At 47.5% G+C, this 22,742-nt stretch overlaps 1 protein-coding gene across 2 annotated transcripts; it reads right to left on the reverse strand.

Moving 5' to 3' along the window:
- Positions 1-2,775: 2,775 nt before the first annotated feature.
- On the reverse strand, positions 2,776-22,675 carry uzip (beta-pore-forming protein unzipped). 2 transcript variants are annotated; one of them, XM_017163454.3, is made up of 6 exons: positions 22,571-22,675; positions 22,069-22,135; positions 14,354-14,389; positions 4,468-5,254; positions 4,058-4,407; positions 2,776-4,000 (listed from the first exon to the last, which is right to left on the reverse strand). In XM_017163454.3, the coding sequence occupies exons 4-6, from the start codon at positions 5,219-5,221 to the stop codon at positions 3,593-3,595; spliced, it is 1,512 nt and encodes a 503-aa protein (XP_017018943.1). In that variant the 5' UTR covers positions 5,222-5,254; positions 14,354-14,389; positions 22,069-22,135; positions 22,571-22,675; the 3' UTR covers positions 2,776-3,592. The 2 variants fall into 2 exon arrangements, with proteins under 2 accessions (XP_017018943.1, XP_070140292.1); XM_070284191.1 differs by lacking the exon at positions 14,354-14,389.
- Between the last annotated feature and the right edge of the window lie 67 nt (positions 22,676-22,742).

Genomic DNA, 22,742 nt, shown 5'->3' on the forward strand with positions numbered 1-22,742 from the left:
CGTTTGCTCGACTGCTTGCCACTAGCCAGGACCTCCGACTTTTATACCCAGAGCGGCCCCACGGATAAGCTCTCTCTCTCGGGAACGAAAGCGAATCCGATGCCGAGCAAGCTCGGATAACGGCCAATGGCCATGTGTCAACTGTTGCTCTTGCGGGCGGCATACTTTCGGGCTCTCTGTTGCGCGTGCAGTGTCCTGTTTTTTCGGGCCGCTTATGTAGGTGATGACGTCATAGCGGCTGCAGGACACAGCCACTATAACTTGTTGGCAGGCCAAAATGGATTCAGGCCAAGCGGGCGCAGGCGAACAGTGGCTGGAATCTTTGATAAGATTAAAATTATTATTATTATTCATCTGACATTCCTGTAAAATTAATATTTGAATTTTTTAATTTTGAAATTAATATTTGATAAAAACAATCAAGGAACTTAATCTTTGTAATTTTTCTTGCTTATTAATTATTAATTGATTCCCGTTTATAAGGTTCTGAGCCCACTGTTGACGCGTCGCTTAGCTCTCTTAGGGACCAATCAAAGAGAGTCTGGTTTCAGCTCTTCTGCGCTCTTGGCCATATGCCGCCGCTCTCAGCGGAGCTGTTAGCCAGGCTCTAATTGTAGGCGAACCGGAGACGGAAATGCGAGTTGCCCATACGCACTGTGGCCGGCTGCCAGAGTGCTAGGCAGCAGCATGAGTGGGATGGGAATTGCAGGCGTTTGGGGCATTATAAACTTGAAAAAGTTTTGAAATATGCGACACTTGATATTTACAGAAGGACAGAACTGTTTTCAATTAAATTTCCTGTCTTCTGATGCATTTGGGAAAGATATTGTTCTGCAAGGACACAAATACACGGTAAGAAATCTAATTTTTAAATATATACTTTATTTGGAGTGAATTACAATGGTAATAATTAAATACATTTAGGCGTTGTTCAAATATTTTTCCTAATATTCGTAATACAATTATCGAGAGATGAGTAATCTTCAGTTTGGTTATCGCATATCAATGGGCTGGCATTACATTATCAATCACATAAAATCGTCCATTATTCCAAGTGAATATTTGTATCATTTACCAATAAAAGTCCTGCAGCTGAATGAAATTCCATAAATTAAGAATTCAGTCCTGTGTGTGCAGGAGAGCGGAAGAGTTGTGACCCGCTTAGCTTGGCTCTCGCTGTCAACGAAGTTCCCGAAAATAATAAATAACCAAATAGACGGGAAGGTGGCTCAAACTCGAACCCACCCGTCGAGAGGGGCGACTGGCGACTGTCGACTGCCGGTGTAAGCTAAATTTATGCAAATTCCGAGCGCCGTGCACTGGAAATTATGAAGCGTAAAGGCTAAACGTAACCACCACACGCAACAGATCCGCTAATGCAGCAGGAGCAATGGACAAAAAATGCAGAGGCGTCCGCCGCCACATCATATGCCTACGTCAGTGGACGCTGCCGTGCAGTGTGTGGGGTTGACGTTGACCCACGTCACGCCTCAATGCAGGAGGAGTGCGGATACGGAGGACGGACGGTAGATTCTAGCTGGCGGATAGATTGCACGCCGATATAGACGGCAAAAAAAACCTGCATCGAAAGGGGTTGCAGCGGCTGCCCATGCATAAAATTCTGGTCAGCAGACCAGAGCCACAATCGAGGATGAGACGGTGGAAGGTGGAACGCTGGCAAACATCCCTAAGGGCATCTGCATGCCATATTTATGCCGATTTTTGTAATCCCCCTTCTGTCCGAGAGGTGCTAAATCATTCAATAATCGCATGGTGATATTGGAAACATTTCATATTGGACTTTAAGGGGTTAACAACCCCGTTATAGCTGGCTTTTAAATATATAAAAATTAATATTACCCAAAAATAAAGAATAATTTGTAAACTTAAAATGATTAATTATGCCTTAAAAGAGACTTTACCAATTCCTTTAAGCTTCAGGCATATTCATTTAGACATTTCCATCCTTATAAGATTAAAACCAGACTACTTTATTCTATATTTGCCACTGGCATAGCCTGACAAAATATATGGATACATTATTGAAACTTTCGTTAGAAAAGTAGCCGTCATGTGGTCACGCTTTAAAAATATCGCAAACTGAACAACAATGTCAGGCTGAGAGCTCCAAAGCGAAACAACTTTTCGTTCTGGTTTTTATAAAAAACCGCCTTGGGGTCTGTGGCCCAGCAGCGCAGAACGAGTGGAGGAATTGATGTGTACCAAAACTGGGCATATATTTCATTATCACAGCGGCTCGACGCTTCGTGCTTTGCATTTTAATCGGCAGCCCGGCAGACAGCCTGGCATTTCCATATGCTAATTGGTTATTTAAATTGACGAGACATAACAACATAAACAAAAATCAAATGAGAATACAAATAACATGGCCCCTACTGGCTAATCATCAGCTGTTTAAACTTAAAACCAGTCAGCGGCTCCCGAACAGGCTGGGGACTGGCTTTCTTGATTTACTTGTGGGTAACTATCACCTCGCTAGGTAAATGAAATAAAAGGTAGGTGCAGGTGTCACCTGTAGTGCAAATTTGGTTGTAGAAATCTGTGTGCCTAGAATACATCATGAGATTGACTGAACTTCAGTTCGAAGCCCCCCACTGAGCTGCACGTTTGATTGTAAAGATTCATAAATTGGTCGTTAGAAGGTTTTAGGCTACAAATTAAAAACTACTAAAAAGCTATTCTAACCATGGCTAGGTTTGGGATAATAACTTATAAATATAATTCCAATTTAGCAACTAAAGAAAACCAATTGGGTTGTCTGTCAGTTTATAATTTACAAGCTTTATTTTTATATTTTATACGAAATGGGAGGAGATTCATTGCTCATTCGAAGTTATTCAATTCAAATTGAAGCCGATTGGGTCAGCAAACGGCCAAAAAGAAAAAAAAGCTCACAAAGCAAATGATATTTAAATTCAAGGGGTTTTCTAATGTACATATTTGGAGTGTTTCACTTACACAATAGCATACATACATACATACTCGTACTTATGTTTTACATAGGTTTACATTTTAGACATATACATACATCGTATTATAGAGCGCGATTTATAATATCATCCCTAAATCAATGGTCAATTCAATTTTAGTACCTTTCCTACTTGTTACGAATTACGGCTCTTATCAACTAACAGAATGAGAAGCCATTGGAAATCATAGAACATTATTACTTGCAATGCAAATTAAAGTGTTTAAAATATTTCTACACGAATGCAGTATACATATATTGTATATAATTGTTTCTTTAACTTATACTTTTGATTCATTTCCGTTTGTGAGGGATTCTGTTTAGGAATGTATTACGTTCATCTTCTTGATCGTTTCGTTTCCTTCGCTAACTGCATGCGTGTTATAGAAGAAGCCTGGGGACAAGTATAAAAAATATCAACTTTCGATTTCCGCTCTCACGCCAAAATTTTCCCAGTTCTAGGGGTTCCCTATTTCCTATATGCCTAACTCCTTTCCTCTGCTTATCTGCGCTTTCCTTCGCTTCTCTTCGCTCTCAAAGACGGGTACAACAGGTACAACAACAACAATTAAACGCTATGCTAAGCCCGGAGCTCGATTCCCTCTACAGACTCAGGAGGACCGACAGAAATAGCGCCATGAAAGCCGTGCCAGCAGCGGCGATCGAGCCAGCTGCGTTCACCCCGAATCCTGCCAGTGCCACGTCCTTGCCAGGATTCGAGGACATGTTCTCGGGCGCATCGTGCGAGTTGACTTCGTTGCTGGAGGGAGAGTCGTGCAGGGTTTTCTCCAGCGTGTCGGGACCCGAGTGCTGCACTCCCTGATCCTTCATATGCACCAGCGGGGGCTCGTGGATGGGCGTGGGCTCGTTGGTGCTGGTCGTGGTGGCGTGCGTCGTGGTCGATGTGGATGTTGTCGTTGTGGTTGTCGTTGTTGGTACAAGAGTTCCGTTCTCAATCCAGTAGACGGGACTGAACTCCAGCTTCACATCCTTCAAGTAGCTCTTGCTGACCTGTAAATGGTGGAAATACGTTAGAACTCGACTTTGCCAAGGGGCCCAAGTACTTGCCTCAGCGCTGATCTTTCGGGAAACACTCTCATCGCTGCCGTAGTAAAAAGCAAAAAGCTTGCCACTGTACGGTGCCTCCAGGGTCACATAGTTGCCGCGCAGCGTAACATTGATGGCCGTTCCTGGCCAGAGTTTTGTATGAACAGCCTTGTTCTCTGATCGTTTCTCGGCATGCTTTAGTCCCCAGTTGATCTCGGCTGGGACGGACACATCTTTCTCGAAGATCTTGGTGGGCAGACCCCGGGCCACGCCCTCGTGGTTTCCCCAATTCTGTTTGTAGTCAAAGGTGTAGCTAAGAACGGTCTCCACGGTGCTGTACTTGTCTCCCAGATTTTCCAGCCTCCTGGTGGCTGTGAAGTAAATGCAGTCTCAATTAGTTTGCTCAAATCCAAAAACAGATTACAACTTACCCAATTCCGTGAGGTTCTCTCGCCTTTCGGTGCGCAAGCGGTCCAGCTTTATGTCCTTCAGTTCGTAGCGGAAGGGCTCCGTCTCGACCAGAACTTCGCCATCGACGTAGTATTTCTCGCGCTCATTCTCAATTACTCGGATTTTTCCAAGACCCTCGGGCTCCAAGTGACCCAAGTTGAAGTCCGCTCCCCAGTGGGTGACTATGCCATCCTTATTCGGCTCATGCGAGGCCCTGTGGCGTCCGATGTAGGAGTCGTCTCCGATGCGGATCGCGCCTACCGGCACTCCGGCATCAAACTTGCGCCAGTGTCGCCAGCCAACCTTGCCCAGGTGTCCTTTATTCATGAGTACGTCGAAGTTGTCGTACTTGCCGTGCTTATAGTGAGCCGCCACACAGACGTGCCTCTGCAGGATCTTCTCGGTGTGGCCAGAGACCTGGAAGCCATCGATGGGCACACGACACACGTAGATGGGATAGTGCTCATCCTCGGTGACGTACTTTCCGCCCTCCACGGCAAACTGCAACTGCGTGGCGTCCTTGGGGTCGTAGCTCTCCCAGACCAGGGTGCTCGAGGTAACCAACTGGCCCAAGGACGAGGAGGCGTTCTTGTGGGTGAACACCGAGTGCACGGCAGCGTGCGCGGGAACCAATGCCTGGATGAGGACCAGGAGGCAGCTGAAGCCTATTAAATAACTTGTTGAGGCCATTCTGCTGATTGTACTTCGTTGTAGTGGGACTGGGACTCTCGTCATTCCAGTTTGTGCCCAGATGAGGTGGGAAAAGATCTGCAAATGGAAATAGAGAGAGGGATTACTTTGGTATATGGCCTCGACCACTTGACTAAGTGTAAATCCGGAAATTAAGCTGCCGCTCATCCCACAAAAAGTTCTCTAAGTGACTTTCAACCAACTTCCCCGTCGACAATGCAAACAGTCTGTTTCCAAAATGTCCTTCCTCTCCCGAATGGGCTGTGTGCCAGCCAGACAAGGCGGAAGTTCACATGGTCGCCTCTCGAGTCTCCTACACCCCGGGCGTCCCATTAAAAGCTTAAAGGGCTATAAACAATCTGTTGTTTATTCTCGGACAAGTGGGCGTGTCTGCGCCAAACAGCTTTTCCGGCTTCGGTGGAAACTCCACTCTTCCCCCCAGTCATTAGCGGCATCAATGTCGCCGACACCATCACAACACAGACCTGTCGTCCATCCGGGGAAGGGGGCATAAACACGCTTTTCGTCTGCTTGCTGTCCCCTGGAGAGGAGAGTATTCCCAATAAATTTGTCGCTTGTTTGCTCAACTTTCGTACGGGCGCACGGCGTATACGTAACTTTATAACTTCATTGTGGGGTGACGCAAGCGGGAGCAGCGGGACGGCGGGACACAAAGGCTGGTGCAGCGACGGACGCCATGTTTATTCATTAGCAAGCATTGTGAACAGGACACGGGCATGCAGGACTTGCGGCTACGAGTGCAAAGGACATCTACTACGGCAGCATGTCGGCAATGTGTCTTCGTCTACGCTATGCTCTATTGTGTCTCCCAGCTCCCCAGCTTTCCCCGAGGTGATTCGTTTGACCCTAGGTGTCCGGCATTCAAGCCACTGTGTCTGCAACGGATATGAGATGATAAGGTTACATGCAACATCATTTGTTTGCCCTGACAAATGATGTGTTATTGTGATAGTGTTTCAAAAGCCGAGCCCGGGAGAAGTTGCGCCAAGCGACGGAGCGACCGACCGTTGGCCGGGGCCAAGTAACTTTCGAGTGTCAGGAGTTTAAGTGCCGTGAGTCAAAATTTAAATAATGCATGAGAGCAGCAGCTCTGGAGCGGTGAAAGGAGGAACGGTGGCAGCAAGCTCTTGGCTTTGTGCTCGCGCGGTTTCTTCGCTCCGACGACTCTTGACTGATGGACCAGGTGGCTAGCATTGACACTGAGGCATTGCACCGGCCAGAGCATGTTAGCATTAAGAGATTACAAGAACTCTTTAGATCTTCAGCGGGTCTGATGAAATTCTGCACTATTTTTAACGACTTGGGGTTCGTTCCTTCCGGATGAACTTGGTGAGTAACCAGTTAAGTTAAGCTATTCTGCGGTGACGCACAGCTCTTGCCACTTGAGGCGGCAGCGAGGAATGGCTCTTGGCATTCCACCGGCCAACGCCGGAAGCAACTGTCATAAAAACACTGCCTCGCCGGGGGAGGAGGAGGAGGCAGCAGTTTATGGAGATCCACATTTCGAGGCATAAATTGACCTCTGGTCACCCAACGACCGACCGCATTGTTGGCCTGTTTTTGCGCATGCAATAAATATGCTAAAAATAGCCGGGCGAAGACCCGGCAAATTGGCGAAGGCAAAGCCAGCGGCGGGGAAAAATAATTTATTTAAGGCCCAGCATAGTTGCAGCTCCTTCCCTGCACCCTGCATTAATTCAATTGAGCTCTCTGCCAGCGCGGAATCCGATCCAGCCGGGAGAGGAGTCGCGAGGAGAAAAGAGAGAGAGAGCCAGAGCCGGTGAAAGTTCACGTGGCCTTTTATTAAATCACATGGCTTGCAACTTTGTCTTGGGCTTTCTAGTTTTCAGTTGCCTCTGCAGGTTGCAGGTTTATTTGGATTTACGAGCTGCAGGGCCGGCGAAAGGTCTGCGGGTTCTGCGGCACTTTAATTGGATTTTATTGAACTTTGACTCTGACCCTCATGGTCACGAGAGTTGCAACAAGTTGTTGCCGCCGCTGCCGCAATGCTCGCCTGCCCATGTGCAACGCGAGGTTGCACACAATTGTTTCAGCTGCTAGTGGCTATGAATTATATGAATTATAGTTGCTGCACCGAGCCAGGCCACTCCCATTCCCATATCCATAATATTCCCATTCTCAATCCCATTACGAGGGCCCGACCCGCGCTTCAATCAGCTCAATTGGGCACCACCGTGCTTTATGACTTTGACATTACAATGATCCGGCGTCCGGCCGTTTCCACACTTGATTTCTCACTTCGCCAGCTTTTGATTATCGCCAGGCAAGTGTCGAGAGTTCAGTGCACTCGCCTTGAAATACTTGTAAACAGAAATTAATTAGAAAACCATTAAAAGGCCGTAATGGCCTGCAAACTTTTCCCGGCAAACGCCGGTACGTGATGCTGCCTTGAAATGAGCATGGGAATGCAGCCGAAATAAGTGAATAAAAGCTAAGCCCATTCCCTGATTTTTCGGGTAATTGATGTGGACTTGGGGTCGGGAAAATTCAATTACTTGCGAGGCCTTAAAGTTTCATTTCTCCAGAATCTAGGCAATAAATCAGAGATTCTTGTAAGGCTCGTTCAGAGCAATTGCCTCGCGGTTCATGGGTCAACTGTGAAGGAATTAGACTGACCTAAAATCTCAGCTATTCACAGTAGTGGAATTTACAGACTGATGGAGCTAACATAAGCTTACAAAATCAATTCACATTGATTAAGCAATTATCCACAAGTCGGAGATAGTTAGCGATGCATTCGAAGTCATGTATACTGTCTTATACAACTACCCAGTACACTCTCTTTCTCTTGGCCTAATTAAAAGCTGATTGAATAATGGTATTACTCCAGTTCGATAAATATTTGCAGCTTGCATGCCAGGGTAAAAATGTACGTCCGCAATCTCGCCTGAAGTTATTTCAGCTCAATTGCAGCTTTTCAATTTCCCTGGTGACTTAATTGATAGTTCGGCTTGCGTGCGGCTCTTTCTGGCATTTCCTCACTCGGTGACTGACTGACTGACCCCCGTCCAGCAGAGAAGCTTTAATCTATACTGAAATCTGATCGCTACAGCTCAATGCAAATCTTATTTCCCGCTTATAATTGCTTATAAGATTTTTCTATAGCAACTGATCTGGCAGGTGACGCCGCAGCCATGTTCCTCCCACGCCGCGCCATCGACTGTTCGTGTTCTGTGCTAAATCCCAGCCAAGCACGGCCCAAAGCAAGTTAACAGATCCAAGCCAGGCATGTCGGTCTTTTTCAAGTCTTTTTCGTGTCCGAAAAGCAACAAACGAGACTGGCTGAGGGAAATTACTATGCGGCTGCGGCTGCATTACAAAAACAGTTGTTAACTTAATTAAAGAGCCCGGCCAGAGCTAAGCTGACGCTCTAGAACACGTGCTCCGTCAGGGTATGCCCTACGGGGATCGTACTTAGTGATTACGAGATCGTTGAGGGAATATGTAATTCCAAAAAATGGCTTTTACAAAATAATAAATTCTTTAAAATATATTTTGATATAAATGGTCTATGAAATTCTACCCCAAAATAATCAAACTGTGGATCATCCCCAAGGGTATAAAGAAATCGGCTCGATTATCGACAGGCTGTGACTTCACAGATTCATTCCACGGCCAGTATTTGAGCAGCTGCGTATGACGCAAACCCTGCCCAAAGATTTCACACCCCAGCCCCGGGCCAACCCAATCCTCATGCAGGCGACCCGTCGCCTGCCCATTTACATGTTGCATCAATTAGGGCGTCTGGAGCTGGTCGGCTACCGAGCTACCGGCTGGTGAGGCCATTAAATCGAATGCAGTCGGCACGGGAGGCACGTGACAATGGACAGCAAAGGTAGAGGCAGTTTGCCCCGTCTCCAGAGCCCTTCGTCGGCTCGAATTTACAATGTTTGCAAAGCGTTTTCACTACACTCAATTAATTTAATGGACCAATCGATCGATCGACTCGTTAGTCTAACAGGTAGAGGGTGTCGTTCCCTCGCCCAGCCAGCCACTAATTACCACCTGACGGTGACCGGGTCTGAGGCTGTCCAAAGTGTTATTGTTTCCCATAATGCTGGGAAACTGGGCTCAAGTCGAGGCTTAAAACTGGTCGCTTATACAATATTAAACTGGTTTATGTTTAATCAAACCCTGGTTTCAATTGGTTTTCAGAAGTTATCAAGTATTCCGTATTCGAGATGCAAATTTCGAGCTCATAAATTTTCATTTAGAAATTAAACCAGTTTTCGTTTTTGAAAAGTAAACAAATGTTGAAATATCAAAAATACGCATACTAAAAAGGCTAAAAAATGCATGAGAAAATTAGGGAAATATTTAATTAAATCCAAATTAGGCAAACGAATGAGCGGCTAATTAATTAATTCGTAATGCTTAATAAATTTGTCATCAATTTTAATTCAGAGCTCTCTCTCAGTGGCGTCATTCAAGGCAATTAAGCGTGAAAAATGTTTTTAAAAAGGCATTTTGTGCACCGCAATAATTGATCAAAAGCCTCATAAAAAAATTAAATACTATTACGGAATGCGATTCCAAATTAAAGTAGTATCTGTTGTAAGAAAAAACTTGTAAAAGTCTAAATCTATTCCCAATTACATGTGTTGCAATGCTAAATGTAACATAGAAGATCCTATTCGTTGATGGACCGAATGGAAAACCAATCCCCGCACAAGGCCAGGCCAAAGGAGAGGCCAGGCCACATCTGACAGTAATTCATTATAATTGGTTTTTAATTATGCACGAAGCGGCGACCCAAGTAGGGGCACTAGATAAAAGCCACTCGAAGCTCTTGAAGACAAACTAATTGAATTCAATAATTTAATGCGCGATGCTCCCTCACAGGCTCCGCCGCAGTTTCAATCTCCAGGCAAAGCAATTTCGGCTCTCTGTTTGGTGCTATTTCAGATTCTTTGCGGTGGAAACATTGACCCCACTTTGGATTGCGCAGTTTCCCCGATTGGTCATGGGCCGTTTGAGAGCAGACCACATGTGCTTCGGGCGCTTGGAGCTACGTCATCGTCGCAGCACCACAGAACTGGCCAGAGCAAAAAATAATACAAAATGGAAAAACAGTTCAAAACCGGTACTGCTGAGCGTTATGAAAGCCAGCCAGCCACGTGCTGATCCCAAATTGTTACCGCCAAAAAATACAAGAGCTATGAAGTGAAAACTTAGCTTGAACTGGTTTTGCAGCTCGGCTGAAGCTGTGGATTCTTCTGCCTAGTGATTTGATCTGATTGATCTTGGGCTCTGTATTCAAATAATCCTCCCCAAGTCTAGCGTCTAGTATGTAAATCACAGTCCATCAAATATGATGAATATCAAGGTCACTTGTGGGGCGCTCTGTCCGCTTTTAGATTTATCTTCATGGCGTCATTTTGCCGGCTGTATATCCAGATACACTTTTTGCCCCGCTCCTAAGCTGGAATATATACGGCATCTGTCAGCATTTGTTCATAAATCGAGATTGGGGGCCAGAAACGGAGCCAAAGAACGTAATTACCGCACACAATGTATCTCCAAATTGTGTATACATGAAGTATTGTTCTTCCAGCAGTTCGAGTTGCGTGAGCGGGGCTTATCTGTATCTATTGTTAAGCACGACAGCCAGTCAGCCAGCTAGCTTTGGCTCAGACCTTGGCAATTGCCGGCACTTTTTGTCGTTTATTTTGCAATTTGGTTAATTAATTATTAAAATTGGGGTTAGATATGGAATATGTTGGGGACGTGTTGCAGATCTAGCCGGGGAAACTTGTCGACCCTTTCTGGCATGTAAATGTTTTCTCACGTATCAGTGCCCACCGCACTACATCTTCGCCAGCTCCAGCGTAGAGATGTGCGTTTCCTCAGATTACGACCAAAACAAGAGCACAGAAGGAAGTGGTTGCAATTGTTTACCATAATAACTCATAATGCGGCGACTGTGGCTAGCACTCCAACTAGTAACTGTACATCTAAGCCCCAGTGGAGAGCTGAGGCTGAGGCAGTGGAGCATGGAACGCAGCATGCCGCAACGGCACGCGGAGGAGCCTCCATTAGCACCTCATTGACAGGAGGAGAGGCATCAGGTTACGCACATCCCAGGGACTAGCAATGCACCAGTGACCGCCAGACCTGTCTAACTGCCATATCGCGTGCCCCACTCATTATGGATGGAATGTACACACTGTATGGATGTTGTAGTGGCAGCGGCAGCAGCAGCTCATCCGCATCCACAGTCGTCGTCTCCCACAAGTGTGTTTGCCTAGCTCTTGGCAATGACTTCTGACAGGGGCCATCAATAATCGTCGAACATCGCTCAAAAACGCCCAGTGATGACACGACGATGCCTTCGACACAAATTCCGCACTCGAATACAAACACAGGCCATGGAAGTGGGCTGCACGAGGTTCGTTTCTCAATCAGGGCTGCCCGCCGTCATTGAATTCCAATTTGTAAATTAATTAAAATGGCTATAAGAACAGGCACTTCACTCATAAGGGCTCCCTTGAAGTGTTGTCGCCTTGAGCACTAACTCTGCACATTTGTCACTTGATACTTTCGGCTTAAGGAGACCTGCCTGCCTCACTGCCTGTCCGTTCCCTTTCAGTAATTAGCTGGCAATTTGCATTTCGTTATGGCTTAACTCCCTCCCAGTTTGCTTTGGTAATTTGCCATCGCTGGCCCCTCTCCGCTTTCAGTCTTCTTTTGCTCCAATTTTACGCTGTATATCTGTCGCAATTTATTATAATAGAAGAACGTTTCCATTTTTAGGTTTTAAATGGCCTGCAGCGGAATTCAAGCTCGCAGTGTCACTTTCAATTTCTAGCAATTTAATTCGCGTTTGCAGTTAGTTTAATGTGCGTCTCTGTGCTCCGTGTCTCTCGTGTTTGTGGGGTTTATGGAGCATATCCGTCAGTGAGGTCACTCACTATTAAAATTTGCCTATCTATCATCGAAGCTGAAAAAGGTGGAATATATATAATATTCCTAATAATATATGGCAAGCCTGGGGGTAGGGCTTGCAGTAGCTCAGCAAATGCAAATGAAAAGTGCTCTGACCCCGACCAAGTCGAAAGCAATTTGCCTTACCCCGTTGCACAATGGGAATTTAGAGCACGATTAGCGCAAATATGGAAGCAATTGAAGTGGTAGCGTCACGCCGACTTAGACCATTAATGGCCTGGCCAGCAGGTGCTCCTTCGGGCCACGCCCAAGCATTCGTAGTGCCCGGTGCAGTTGCAGATCGCCCCGCCCGCCCGCCGGGTGTAATTATATAATTGGGTCTGAGTGAAGTCACTGCATTTCTAATTAAGGTTCGCCAGCGCAATAATCGCCGATGATCTGCCAGATACGAGCTACGAGGGCAAAAATGTGTGTCAGACACTTGACATTAAATGAAATGAAATTGCCGACGCTCCATGTTTGGCATCGACATCCACAGCTAGCTGCTGATGACATCGTTTGACAACATCCCATGGATGCGACCGAGCACCTAATGGCCTGTAACATCTCCTCCTCCACTGGAGTGGAGGCTTCTTGCGCTAGAAGTCGTGGGTGGTGCGAGGGTGCACTCTGCTGGGGTGATACGGGGCGTTAAACGCGATAAGCGGTGTTCCCTGCTCCACTTTAGAGGGCACAACTTTGGTTGCTTGCAGTGGGTCAGAGCCACTACTTCCCGATGCCAAGAAGCTAGCGACTGAGAGACAACATCGTCTTATTCGGCAATTGACATAATGCCTTTATTGAGATTTAAAGCACACAAAAACGGACCGTATATCTGAATAAATAAATGCATAGCGACACCCCGAGTAAATTAATCACAAGCCCAGCTGCCGTCATGTTTGGGGTTCACCTCACTATCCAATTTATTCGACCAATTTGAATTATTTTCGCACACAAAAAGCAGCAAAACAAATAGCCATAAATGAAAGCAATAAAAGTTGTAGCGACCGGGACAGGCACTCAAAACAAATGCACGAATAAGTAAACGCCAAAAGCAGACGCACAAAAAATACAAATTTGTGTGCCTACAAAATAAACGTAATAAAATAAGTAAAAAGCCCGAACTGAAAGCGGAGAGAGGAGCAAGGGCTCGCCAATTCGCAGACAAGGTAAACAAACCCAACACGACCCCCGGAGCAACGGAGCAACCCAGCCCGGGCTGATCTCACAGCTCGGATAAGTGTCCCACAAAAAAGAGGAAAGCAGCGACGACGTCGTCATGCCAGAGCCAGTAGTAGCCGACGACGACGTCGCCACCGCTTGTAGTTGTAGTTCAAGGTGCGCTGGATATGACTGACATGCGGGTGCAGTGGGGCCTGGCTGCCGGCAACACTGCTCCGCTGTGCCGGGTGGAGTTTATCCTCACAGAGTGCGCACTGCCGCCAGGGGCCAAGTCATTCTGCCATGTGCACTGTAAATTGACAATGATTGCCCACAATTTGCTCGGCACAAAACGCGACAGAAACGAGCCAGAGAGAGGCTGAGAAAGCCAGTCAAACGGAGATGCAAATGCAGAACCAGAACAAGATACAGATGCAGATGCAGATGCAGATATCCCGCCACAGATAGAGATGCAAAGGCAGGGGCAGATACAAGCGCTGGATCGCAGCCACTTTATGGGCAGCATGTCTCTATCCGCGACTTGTTTGCTGGCAGCCTGTCCCATAACTTTGGCCACTTAAATTGTGGCGCAGCCATGGAGCATCGCAAATCATCGCCGGAGACGACGCTGGAAGGGCATCTTCTCGCTGAATTTATAAGCAGTTCCGATGATTTTTCAATTAAGATTGATGGTAATGAAGTCGTTTTAAGCCCATACCCGGCACTGCCTAATTGACTGCTCAAGTTATGTAAGCAGCACACCGTCCGTCCACGCACATCTCACTCCCGGGCCCTATAAGGAGCCGCCGCAGTCACAGATCCCCCGGATGGTGTTTACTCAAAAACGGCGCGAATAGGTGCCGTAGCAGCAGGTCCACCTCCAGGAGGAGTATTGGAAACCAGCCGTAAATGGATTTGCAATGCACTTATGGCATTGCACATATAAGTTGGGCAACAAATCAAAAGACAAGTTCCGATGGGAGGGAGTTCGAGGGAGTCAGCGGGATGGCCATTTCCTAACGCAGGTGGAGTAAGGTTTCATAAACTCACCAGTCAGTTGTGTGTGCACTCCAAAAGCCAATTAATCTGCAAATGGACAGTGAAGTGTATTATTAGTATTTTTATTATTTTGGAATTCAATGTGATGATGTTAATTAACAAACAGGCGAAACATTGAAAAGCCATTAAAGGCGAGATTCCCTCCCCAAGCCCAGGTAAACAGCCACAGCACAAAACGATGAAAAATCCATTGAGGGGCCAAAGCTGCTTCCACATGGTAATCTATCACTTGAGCCGACACTATCGACGCCAAATCTCACGAGCTTGATGCGATTAGAGATTGGAGTACAACAAACTGATAGTTATGAGGGAGCGGGACATGGAAAGTGGGTTACCGTTAGACACGACTTGAGCCAGACTAATTGCAGCGGCTCTCCGGCAGTCCCTCCTCCGGTCCGTGAGCTTGCCTTTGTGGCATATGTGGTGGCACTGTCCATTGCTTCCCAGAGGTAAGACGAAACCAGTTTGCCGCTAAAAGTCAACAAGCGTAATCTTCGCTGCACGTGGGGCCACTCAGAAGAGGCAGAGTTCCGCAAAGTTGCTAGAACAAAGAGGCCGCCTCGAGGAAATCGGGGCTTATGGAAGGGAAATGCAACTGCCGGCTTGATCAACGATGCGAAGATAGGAAGCCCTTTGGATAGGCCCCCTTAATCAATGATAGGAGCATGGATTGTGACGTGACCCATATCCCCTAATGAATGACTATGGCCGTCGAATTACAGGACTATAAAATATATATATTTGCTAATTAATTATGGAAACACAGGAATATTTAATGGCCAGGCCATAAAACGCCATAATGTTGCAGGTAAACGATGAAATGCCACGAGTCGTGAACCGTTAGACTTTTAGGCCTCACAGCGGGCCTTTTAAGGTGTGAAGAGTTCACATTTTTTGAGGTCGGCTCTTTCCCACCGCCAACTGATTGACAGGGACTGGACTTTCGCCGTGGTGACGCACCTTAAAGGCTGCCGATGGAACTCTCCAAAGACGTTTTCCCATATAGTATAATGAGACCCAACCCCTGATGCCGATAATTGGTTTAGGCCGCCTCGCCGTAAGTATAATTACAGATGGCAGATACGCCCCCGTATCGCATATCGGGCAGAGATGCAGATGTTTGGCTTGATTGTTTGGCGCCATACTTTTTACTTGCACTGCTCGGGGGAGGTCAGAGGAAGTCCATTATTACGCTGCACCGCTGCTCAGCGATTCAGACATCCAGACCGGACAAACAAACCCCGGAATCAGACAAACGGCATTTTAATTGGAGCCGACAAACGACAGTCGTGTGTGTTGCTCCAGCTTCTGTTTTTGCTGGAATTCCAAATCGCACCGCAAGCTCTCCGAAAGCAGCCCTCGATCCGATGTAAATGTCCGCAGCAGACGCTTAGAAATGTGGCACACCACATGTGACACGACACCGGGAGCGGGAGCCAGAGGTGGAGTGGAGCTGACAAAAGCAGCTGAGCAGGCAGAATGACAAAGTGCAAGATAAGATTCTCGTTGTGTGCAGTGTTGATGGTCCGAACGTCCTCGTAGAATTAGTAGATTCAAGAGAATTCTCTACTCTGATTTGTGGTTTCTGCCGTCGACCTCGCCATCAATTCAATCAGCTCGCCTTCCCCCTTTCCTAGAGTGCTTTCCATAAATCAATACCACACAATTGCAGTGACCCAGTCCATTAGCCAGGAGAGACCCCAAAGTTACGGCTGGCAACCCGGCCAATTACACTGGCAGGCAGGCAGGACTCTTGGCGCTGCCTAGTTTTCGTAGAGCAACAATTGGTGGCCAGCCGCATGGAAAATTGGTACGGTCAGAGCGACTCCTCTATTACAGGGAGAGAGCGAGCGGTCTGTATAACAGAGTTATGTAACCTGTGCCTTTAATTTGCAACAACGACGTACCCGACAGCCAGTACACCGTGTCAAGTGGCAGGCCAGGAGCCCAAACATAGGACAGTTGCTGACATGACATGGCGCCGACATCGGCCAGCAGGGGACTCGTGCCCGGGCTGGGGACACTCCTCCATCCAAACTGCGTGTAGTGCCAGCTATTGGAGACCGTCTATTGATTTTCCATTGTGCCCGGGACATTCTCCTTGGCCATGTTGTGCTGTCACTCTGGCATTTGTTGTTGTCAAGCACTTATCGCTAATACCCAGTATGTTCTCCTGCTCGTTATGCCTCTCCCTGGGTTGTGTGGGATCTGGAAGGCGTGTTCCAGCCCCAGAGCTCCTTTTCGGGGTAGCTTTAAGCTGGTTCTCTTATCAGCAGCTGCCGCAGCTCAAATCGAATCGTGGGGCTCACCTTGGCCGCGGCTTCATAAATTCCATCTGCAAAATGCAATTCAGCAAGGATGGAAGGTCGGATTGGAGCCAGAGGAGGCTGAGTCTGGGGTCGGGCATATCGAATTCGCTGCCTCGGGCTCTTGTTGTTCGCTTGTGTGGGTGAGTTAAGACGCGCAGGAGTTCGGTCTGCTCCAGGTTGAGTCTGGGTCTGGACTTGAACCTGAATCTGGAATCGCACTCCCACTCCGACGGGCAAGAGGGAAGCTTTTGTGTATTTTAAATTTAGCGTTAACTTTTCTGGCTGACGATTCCTTTCTACTTTCCGCCTTCCTTGCAGGATTCACCCTCGAAGGAAAGTGAAAAGTCGGCCTCTGAATGACGTCTTTGAATTGCGCAGCCACACAAAGCCGGCAGGGTTTTCATTGCCGATGGTGGAAGTAATAGTCGAGTTGAATGTGCCGAAAGGAGAAAGGTATCTTTAAACTTCACGCACTGCGATTTGTCAAAAGTTGATGGGAAACTTAAGGTTTCGGGACTCTCTAACCAGCCCTCGCTTCCCCCGGGCCTCAACACTTGAAGTTATGCGAAAGCTAAATTGTTTGCACTTGGAAAAAACCCATAAACTCTTCAGAATCAGCAACAAGCGGCATAGAGAGCTATTTCAAAGGCACGCAAGCCACCTCAGAGAAGGAAGTGTGAGAGTGTCGAGTATGTTAATGGCCAGGATGCAGGCCATGTGACTGACTTCTCCCCTAATCGAAGAAGGGTGACTTGCAGCCAAGCCGCCCCCGAAGCGCAGCCAATAAGTCCGACAACAATGTGGGCAATTTCAAAATTTATCGCAACAGAGAGCCGAGCCGGGAAGGTCCTTTGCGGGGTGGTTTCCACATTACCAGCGCCGCAGGATAAGCGTGGAGAAATGCCGGCCCAAATAACCATTTCTCTGTGGAAATTAATTTTTATTTTATGTGCCTCGCTTTGTTTGCTTTGTTTGTTTACAGAAAAGTTGAAATAATTGGCGGCGGGCGCCGCGCAACGGGTGTACCGGCACCAATATCATCAGATCGGGATCAGGACCAGCGCCAGGACCAGGATCTGGAACGGGACACGTGCGGTTTACGAATTTAACGGCAACTGAGTGCCTGCGGCGCTTTATTGTGGTTGCATTATTTTTGTGGCATTTGGGGGGGCAGGGAAAGGCAAACACCAGAAAATTCACTGAACGCCTGGGATAATTTCCGTTTTGGGACTTGTCTCCCATCCAGAGGAAATGCAGATGAAATTCCCATGGAGCCGCCGGGAAAGTCGTTTCAATTGGCAGCCACAAAACAAAGTAAATATATTCAATATTATGGCCATTACTGTGCCAAAGGACTCTGCTCAATCCGAGGACCGTTTTCACTCAACTTTTCCACTCACGCTCACCAAACAACATTACAGAGGTCGACGACGACGAGCAACAAAGGCGTAGTAGGGAATGAAATAGAAATAGAAAAATAATAAAATAACGAAATAAGCGCATGCCAGGGCCAACCCCCTGTCTGCCAGCTCGCCCGTTTGCCGTCTGCAGGATGTGCAGGATGTGCGCTGCCCGAAAAATAGAAGCCTCGATTCACGATTTGCGAGTGGCAACAGGCACGGGCACGGGCACGAGAACGTGTAATGCTGTAAGCAGGGCCAGACACCGAGCCGAGAACTGAGCCAAACCACCCCTCCGTGGCACCGCAGCAGCACACAAGGATGCCTCGGAGGACAATGCCACAAGAAGAAGCAGCTGCCGCTGCTAGTTGGCTCGCAGGCATCATCCTCGTATTTTTCCCTAGCTTCTTTTTTGCGTACTTGTCTCGGCGCGTCATCGTCGTCCCTGTCCCTGTCCCCGTCCTCGTCCTTGGGCTCATATCTGGATCTCCTTCACAGGGCCGTGCTCACGCTCGGCTCATTCCAATGCACTTCACAGAAGTTAAGGGAGAAAAGTCGGAGTCGTCAACGAAATCCCAGCGAACGTGATTCATTCACGGAATTCTCCAAAGGTGTCTGTTTTGGCTGGCGTTATGGCGTTTAGAGCCATCAGGTGCAGGAGCCTGCCAGTCGCTCTAGATTGTGTCCGCCCATCCCAGTCCCAGGGTGACAGCGAGGTGAGTCAACAGACCGGTGAATGAGGCAGCATCAGCGCAGAAATTAACCTTCAATACTTGACTTCTAGCCGCTTTCCTAATGATTAAGGGATTTCAAACTATTTGTCACTTCCTGTGGGCTTTAGCTATGAGGAAGTTCTACGAATAACAAGATTCGGATTCGCTACCTTCGCCCCAGTCCCAATCATCATCCAATATCCACCAATTTAATCCAATCAAGATGCCACCTCTCAAGAGCAGGCCGGAGAATAAACGCCATAAAAGGAGGCGGTTCTAGCTTTTCTACATACACGAGCATAGCGAAATAATCAATGAGCGACTGACTCATAATCACTAGGCGCCGCTGGAAGCGGGGAGGTGGGAACCGGTTCAAGGTCCCGCACACATTTCAATATCAATCTTCGATTTGATGACATCACACACGCTGACACGCTGCTCCTCTCCGCCAAAGAGAATTGTGTGCAAAATTTCCAATTACGTTGAGTTTAGGCTGATGGCTGATAGCTGAACGGAGGAGCGCAGCAATGAATGGAATTGAATAAATTGAGAAATTCTCAGCTGGGATGTGGGAGGAAGAATATCACACGAAAAATCCAATAAGCAATTGTTCCAACCCTTTGCCACGGCAACCCCCAACAAAACTAGAAGCTCATCAACACCACTGGAGTTGACCTCTGACAGCGAGTGCACGACCTTTCCCGCCCTCATGCCTGCCTGGTGTCCATCAAAGCCAAATCGATTTTCATTTTCGGGAGTGATTGAAGGTCTTCCCAGCCAGCCCATGCGAGGACTAAATGCACCATTCTTGGTCGAAGTCAACCTACCGCAATCTGAAAGCCAGCTGGGCGACATACTATCTGCATAAACGAGTGAGTAGTAGTATCTCCGAGAGCCTCGTTTTGCCGCCTTTGTGGGCCATCGCGTGCTCGGCGAGAGTTAATTGGGCGGGCGAATAAAATTTCATAATCAACAACTGCTGGCAATGGGAAATTTACGATGTTCCCCCGGGTTGCTGCTGCTGCCAGGGCCTCCTTTTGTCTTTTATTTTTTCGGGGCCATAAAGAGCTGACACAACAAATGGAAAGCAAGGATGACTCATCGTGCACCGCCTCAAGTCCTGCGACCTTCAGCGGGATCCGCGTTCGGGCAACGACATCGGAGCAGGAATTAACTGTCGACTTTTGTTCACAATCTACTCCTTCGTCCTCCTTTCTCACTGAGCTTTCATTATCCCCTTTGGCAGCCTTAGCAGACAATTGCCTGCCTGCCAGCCCCATTCTCATCTCGTCCTGCCCTTCGCTCTACTGCTCCTTAAGCATTTGTTTGTTTTCGTGCGGGTGTCCTTTGCCCTCTGGCCCAGCTGTTTGCGTGCGTCAAATACGTTTCCCACCCGTTCTGCGCCAACACAGGAGCAGGAAGGCGGCGACGAGGACGAGGAAGAGGCCAGGAGGCGTTAGCCAAGCCAACGCCAAGTTGGCGCCATTTCAATGCCAGTTCGGGCTGGAGTATCCGCCGCCGTGGTGCCTGTGAGTGTGACGACGACTGTCAGATGTTTTGGGGACACTCGAAATAGCGATGGGTATTTACATTTACTGCCGCGGCGCAGAAATTTTTAATATCAAAAGTCCCCAGGCGGAAATTCGAATGAATTCCACATGTTCCCGAACTAAATTCATAGCTTTGTCCCGGTAATGAGGTGCGATTATTAAGAGGCTGGCAGGGGAAGACCAAATATTAGCACAGAGGTGCTGATTGGAAGATGATATCACATAGCATTTAACCAAGAGCGACCAAAATCGACTTCAAATGCCATCTGAATGCGCAAAAATAAATAAACACAAGAAGCTAGCTTCGGCACGCCGAAGTTTGTATACCTTCGAAGTTTGCAATTGGATCAGCAAAATTTTAGAAAAATTGCTATTTTTTAGATGGACATTTAATGCTGATCAAGAATATGTATGATTTAAATATAAAAAACTTCTTTACTGCTACAAGCTAGAGGTTTACGCCGATGGTTAAAGGCATCGGCGGCGGCGTAGAGGTCAAAATGACTCGGCGGCGGCGGCGTAGTAGTCAGAAAGAACCGGCGGCGGCGGCGCGTCAAATAAGGCAAAAAGGCCATTTTAATGAGTTATTTATTTTTTTTTAAGTTTTATAAAGAACAATGACACTGAAGGCCGCGCTGAAGCTGCGCCGATGCCGCACCAGCGGCGCGCCGCGGCGCGCCGTTATTTTCATAATTTGGCGGCGGCGCGTCAAATAAGGCAAAAATCGGCGGCGGCGGCGGCGTGGCGCGGCGGCGTATATGTCTACTACAAGCTTATAACTAAAATTATAATACCCTGATACGGCTAGGGAAGAGCAATCACTAGGCAATCAAAGCAAAGTCCCAACATCTGAAATGTGTAAATAAAACAAGTTTTTATGGCAGACAACCGAACCGAGACGAAAGAAAGGTTCAAGTCCCCTGGCAACTGCCCGAAAAAAGAAGGAATGGAATAGAAACGCTCGAAAGCTTATCCAGAACTCATCTTGGAGTTTGTTTTCAAACGGAGTTTGTGGGTCTCAAAGTGCGGACTTGGCGCAGTGCTCCCCTTCCTGCCGGATTTCGCAGGGTATTCAACTCGATTAACATCGAAAATCGATTCTTTCCCCTTCGAAAGCAACACGGAAGCACTTGCCGCCCTCCGGAGTCATAAAGGCCCCGGAACGTATGGTTATTAGGTCGAACGTGCCCGTCACGAGACTCCCGGAGCAGGAAAAGTGTCTGTGCCAGAGTTTCCGGCCGGTTTGCCCCCCTTCCAACCTATCCAAACCCAGGCTAACCCACCCCGGGCCGCCACTTGGGCCGGCGTCCTCGCAATAAAAGCCTTTGATTATGTCCTCTCGTATTCCTGGGAGAGCCAGACAGAGAACTAAAGGAGAGAAAGGTGAGTCCGAGCCCTGTTGTGTCTGCTGCCCGTCTGCTCCTTTATTATTTACAGCCTCCCAAAAAATGGTTGCCTTTGAAGAATTTCCCAATGTAATTTATGTGCGTTTTCCTGGCAAGGAGGCGCTTCTGGCTCGGCGCTTCTTAGCACACATTAAAAATTCATTATTTGGCCCGAAGACAGCCAGAGGAACCCCCAGTTTCGGAACACTTTTTGCGGAATTTAAAGCCGGCTCAGTTTACCCTCAATTCGAGAGCCGGAGACCCTGATTCTGTGGAAAATGGAGCGGGGCGGAGTGGATCCGCTTTCTGACCCAGTTGTGGCGAGGGCAAGGGAGATGCAGCTGCTTACCTGAGCCAATAGTTCCTGGTGCACCGTGCACCTCTCTGTCTCCAGGCGGCCGTCGACACTCGAGATCCTGGAATCGAGAAATGATAAAGCAAACATAAGACTATATAGCGATATATAGCATGTCAATTCCCGCGAATGTTAATCCAAAATCCAAAGCAAAGTTTGCTGCCGTTCTAATTTCAACACATACACACACGCATACGAATTCGCACACACACACACACACACACACGCAAAACTGGTCAGCCAGCGAATGACGTCATTGCCAAGGATGCTGCGCGCGTCCTGAGCCCTCACTATTTGTTGCTATTTTAACGGCAAAACAAACTGTTTTCCCAGAAAGGCGCCAGCAATAATTGCGAGTTAATTAAGCGATTTAGACTGGCGCCAGGCACACACACTGTTTTTTTCGGTCTTCTGGCCCAAAAATGCCGTATAAATAACGGGAAACGCGCGCGCAGAGGCAGAGTCACTTAATAGGAATTGAAAAATAATAACTAACTTGGCTCGCTCGCTCGTATTGCTTCACAATATTCGCCTTAAACGCTCGAATTTTACCGCGAACCTGCGTTTATCCGCAACACACCGTTCCGTTGAACAATTTTTTTCAAACTAACGACTAACGATGACTTCCACAGTGTCAATATATCGATATTTTCTTATCGCGATATCTG

This window comes from Drosophila kikkawai, chromosome 2R (genome assembly GCF_030179895.1).
Source record: "Drosophila kikkawai strain 14028-0561.14 chromosome 2R, DkikHiC1v2, whole genome shotgun sequence".
Classification (NCBI taxonomy): Eukaryota; Metazoa; Arthropoda; class Insecta; order Diptera; family Drosophilidae; genus Drosophila; species Drosophila kikkawai.